The following is a 5214-nucleotide window of genomic DNA, read 5'->3' as shown; positions in this document are numbered from 1 at the left end:
CCAGCAACATTGTCCCGGCACTACCCTCTCGTATCAGTGCTTTACCTTTTGCGTATAGGACATTGCACAATACGAGTGCTACAAGAGCTAACCCTTTGGCTGCGAAGAGCGCGATACGCCAACGTAAAATTATAGAATCTATGGATCTTCCGAGTTACGCATGACGTATAATGCATCTTTGCTCTTGTTATCAAATAATAAAGAAAGATAAAATGATACATCATGCGTTTTGTGCGTAACTCGAAACGCACCCTATGACAGCGGAGGGAGAAAACGGATCGGCAGATTATTGCAAGGATTCCAGGATCTAAGAATCCTGGGATTCAAGTATGACTTAAAATTTAACACTTAATGCTAGGCCCGTATTCTCGTCGTACATGTAGAATGATCAGACGCACGCAATTCTATATAATCTTTTTTTATATTTATATTGCCACGTCAAATAAAACGGAATTAAATGGCCAACACGTACGGTAACAAACGATATAGAAGAAGAAACGATTCCTCCGAAGAAGCAGAAATTCAATGATCAACAAATCTTTAGAGATTTGAAAATTGATAGATCTGCTTTCTCCTCGTTATAATGAAGTATCGGCATTCCTCATATGTCTTCTTAAAGAAATGTAATGTCGCTAAATGTATATAATTGCAACTGATTTTTTGGGGCATTCTATACGACAGCTCATTCCTCAAATAATGTTCAAGCTTCCATATATAAGACACCCCGTATGTATGTGACGAACGTAGTGACACACAACTTCAACAACTTCGTTTTTTCACCACTATTTCATAGTAAAAAAGCATTATTGTACAAAAAGTCTTCGAAATCACATTATTAATTCTCATTCAGCGGCGCCTGGACCTTTTTCAGCTTCGTATATAAAATTAATATTTTTGGCAACGTTAAAATATAAAAAAATGTATAATTAATATCATTTATTTGTACCTTGAGAGTTCTTTTTTATTTTTTACTCCATTTTAATTTTTATTCAATAGTCACATATTAATTGATCATTATTATTTATTTATCTTTTTTTTCTTTCTGTTATGATTTAAGAAAAAAAATTTAGATGCACAACAAAATTTAATTGAGATTCTATTTGTTAGAAAAGAATTGAAAAAATTTATTACACAAATAATTCGAATATACTCGGTTCATTCCTTATTTCCGCTGTTTGAGAGTAAAATCCTCTTGAATTTCAGGCCCTTGAAACTAATGAATCGCAACTCGGATATTCTCAGTTAGTGTTTGCATAAAATGTCATTTTCTTTTGTTTGCTTTTCTTTTCTTTGCATTATCATGATCTCACAAAACTATCATGTAATCGAACATCACTACAATTATAGTTATCTCTCAGTTAAAATTCAAAACACAATATCTCCCAATATTAATTACTTGTAATGCTTAACGAATGTTTACAAAATGTACTGGCCATTCGAAAATAAGAATAAAATAGATATTATTGGAAGAAATTAATCAATTATATATAGGAGATATTTTACGTATTCGAGTTTACTTATTTCGAGCTCGATATTTCCTGAGATTCTCTCTCTGAAGATATGATTTTGAAATTCCGAAATAGAATTAAAAGTAGAATATATCAGAATAATTAATTTTTGTATTTTTGGATACTATGATTGTCTATGGGCTCGATGTCGATCTTTTCTTGAGATGATTTTAATATTACTGTTCTTTCTTCTCAAAAGTGTCTTGTTAATATAGTCCTGCTTCAAGAGACTGAATTTGAGGGATCTCCCATATCGCGTCGATAATATCTATCTTTCACACTATTTCCTCGTGACTTCCTCTAAGGATACCTGGGATCCGTAAAATGCCGCGTTGATGCAGGATACTGCAGATTGTGATAGGATCTACTGCGTCTGTAATCGCACGGTAACTGATTCGAGTGGCGATACACAACGTAAGGTCCTAAGCAAGGAATATTGGCCGTTCGCGGACCATTGTCCTCACCCGAATCTCGCGGTTGCGTTTCGGCGCCGGGATAGTCCGGCGCTGGATGCTGGGGTTCACCGATCGCGGTGAACTGCGACAATCCGTACAGGACGCCGATGGATCTCCTCCATATGTCGTGACGGATTTGATTCGACTGCTGGTCCTGTTGCTCCTGAGGCTGCTCCTGAGGAGGCTTGCACTGGCGCCTCCTGCTCTGCGAAGAACCACTCTCGGTCGAGTTGCTATCCTCGCTGGTACCCAAACCAGGATCCCTCTCCTCGAACACCGCCATACTCATCGCGGGACTATCCTGGAGTGGCTTAATGTCGCCCGGACCGTAATAGACTAGATGAGGAAGCGGAATCACGTAGGGTGATTGTTGCTTCTGTTGCTGTTGTTGCAATTGTAGCTTGTTCGCTTGCAGTTCCTTCTCCTGTGTGCTATTCTTCGTATTTTCCGCTTCATTGGGCTTGTTTTCACCGCCGTTGCAAATGCCAGGCCCGAAGAGGGACAGCAATACCGGCAGTAAGAACATACCGTGCATGGCACCAATGAAGATTACAAGGAAGACCATCTTGAAGAAAACCAGGAAGATATAGGTACCGGCCAATAGGAGGGCCATTAAGCCGAGTATCGTCGAGGCGGCTCCCTGAACGATCGGCAGACCCAGACTGTACAGGCTTTCCTTGACTCGATCCTCCGCCCGTGGCTGTTTCGATCGCATATAAGCATAACAGATGTGCGCAGTGAAATCGACGCTGAAGCCAATGCACATGATCAGATTGATCATAGAGATGCTATCAAGATTAACGTCCCACAGCGCCATATAACCAGCTACTCCTAGCTCGATCGATACGATACAGAAGGCAACCCACAGGCAGCAGAAGATATTCGGGATAAAGATGAAGCTGATGAGCATCATCACGAGCGCTCCGAATATCATGCACTGAATGCTGGTCGGTCTTACCAGCTCGAATTGATCGAAGAACACGAAGTACGGATGGAACACGCTCGCATTGAGCGGCGATGCCGCACATATGCTACGTAGCTCTTTCACCATGTCCTTCTCTTGATTGGTGCCGCTCACGTTCACCGCTTGTATCAGGAACCGACTCGCCACAATTTTTTCGTTCGTATCGTCGAACTTAACGTCCAGAGAGAAGGCGCTGTTAGGATAGAGCCAGAGCTCTTTGAGATTCTTGATGAAGTCGTGTTCGTCTGTGATGCTCACGTTCAGATAATCCTGATTACGTGTTACGTAATTGATGAAGCTACGGAGCCAACTCTCGGTGTAAACAGGAGCACTGATGTACTTACTCGCTTCGAGATTGCTCGTCAAGTTCTCTATTTGCTGCTGAATCACTGGATCACTGTAATCGTATTCACCGGATATTACAACCTAAAAAAATGATAAAAATGAATTTTAAAATGTATTTTTTAGAAGTTTTTTTTATATTAAACTGAAAATCGCAAACAAAAAAAAACTTCTACAAAAAAAAACTGAATAACTTTTTTGTACATTTACGTCCATCTAAGCTTTAGAAAAAGACGAAGAGTAAGTTGAATCGAGATTAAAGTTAATCTACATTGGTTGAAACGGGCATTAATTTTTATAATCATCTGTCATTTTTCGCTCTTTTCCTATTTTGCAATTCATGAAAGTGGTAAAAGTAACAGTAAAGTCGCGGAGAATGTATTATACGTTAGTCAGACCTTTTCGGGAATTCCTGCGATATTTGCGTGAAAGTAATTTCGAGAAAGTGTAATCCCGCTTCTTCTCGGACCACGCAAAGCCACGGAATGTCACGTTTTGTCACTATTATGCAATTTGTTTGATCTCAGCACGTTGACATACGTACATTTCGACATGAAACGTTTCGCGAGCGGATCCGTTATACGTCGTTATTAAGAGTTCATCGTGATAGTAGTTTCTCAGCGAATGACGTTTCCGCGCAGTCATCGGAACTTGACGGCTCATGATGTCAGGCCGTTATTAATATCGCGAAGAAACGCGATAGCGCGAAACCATCTTCGAGAAACGTACTTTCACTACAATGTATCGAACTAACGCGTCGGGGGAGAAAAGGTCTCAGTGAAATTCTTAGTCTACGATCATATCTCTCTCGATGCATTCATAATTTTATTTCATCGGAGAAAGAGACCTCAACGTCGTACAAAGAAACGCGCTTAAAACGCATTGAAGTCGCCCTTCGAAGATAGAGGAAATTACGAAATATTCACTTATCTAGTTGAAACAATCATAGAGGCTACAGGAAACTGTTTCGTGACAAACTGATGTATCTTTCGGAATATATTTTTTTACTGTAAATATGACGTTTTTAAATATATGTGAATTTAAGTCAACGCGATTCAGGTTAAAACTTAGGATATTAGAATTTTATTTAGATAGAATAGAACTTTAATAAAAAATTTTATTTAGATAGAATAGAACTTTATTTATCGAATATAAAGCAATAAAAAACTTATATATACATATACACAATATGCGAAATAAAATTATTTCTTGAAAGTTGATGTCAAATTATGTATCGTTACTTTAAAGCAAATTTAAACATCTATATATTGCTATTATTATTATTATTATTATTATTATTATTACATTTAATTAATTTAATTCGCATTTGTGAAGACATAAAAACAATAAATAACAACTAGATTAATAAATACGTTGTATTTGAAAATAATGTTAAAAATACATTTAACATGATTCCAAACATGAATAATAAAATCTCAAAGTTATTTAGTAGACAAAATCTAAATAAGCATCAGTAAAATATTTTTCGGTTTCTCGTAACTTTATTAAAAATTTTATTGGAAGGTTGAAATGTTAGAAATAAAATAGAGAAAGGAATATGTGTACGAATCTAAATATCGGCATGAAATTATTTGATGTGATTCAAGTAAATAAGTGGAGAATTTATATAGAAATCTCATTTAGTTAGTCTTTCTTTCTCATTGATCGTTTGAAGAATCGTGATGTAACGGACATTGCTTTTCTTGAGGTTCACACTAGCCAACCAGAGAAAGTTGTTTGCACGATATCGCATCGTGTCGGAGAGCACGTGACATAATTGCGCGTACTGGATTATGCGTGACAGTTTCAAGCGTAACGCACTCCGTTCTTCCGAACGTTTCTTTTTTGCGCTTATGAGGAAATATCCCTCGTTCGCATGCACGAAAACCGGATATCTCTAAATATTTATATATATATATATATATATATATATATATATATATAG

At 37.3% G+C, this 5214-nt stretch overlaps 1 protein-coding gene across 1 annotated transcript in view; it reads right to left on the bottom strand.

Annotated features, from left to right (window-relative positions):
* Positions 1–1808: 1808 nt before the first annotated feature.
* LOC105626765 (patched domain-containing protein 3) overlaps positions 1809–5214 on the bottom strand; it is a 28154-nt gene continuing 24748 nt past the window's right edge. Inside the window, exon 9 of the mRNA XM_012208061.1 lies at positions 1809–3353. Coding sequence (XP_012063451.1) covers positions 1809–3353 — 1545 coding nt within the window. The remainder of the gene's footprint in view (positions 3354–5214) is intronic.

The sequence above is a fragment of the Atta cephalotes genome (assembly GCF_000143395.1).
Source record: "Atta cephalotes unplaced genomic scaffold scaffold00006, whole genome shotgun sequence".
Lineage (NCBI taxonomy): Eukaryota > Metazoa > Arthropoda > Insecta > Hymenoptera > Formicidae > Atta > Atta cephalotes.
This window is presented reverse-complemented; position numbering and strand designations above follow the sequence as displayed.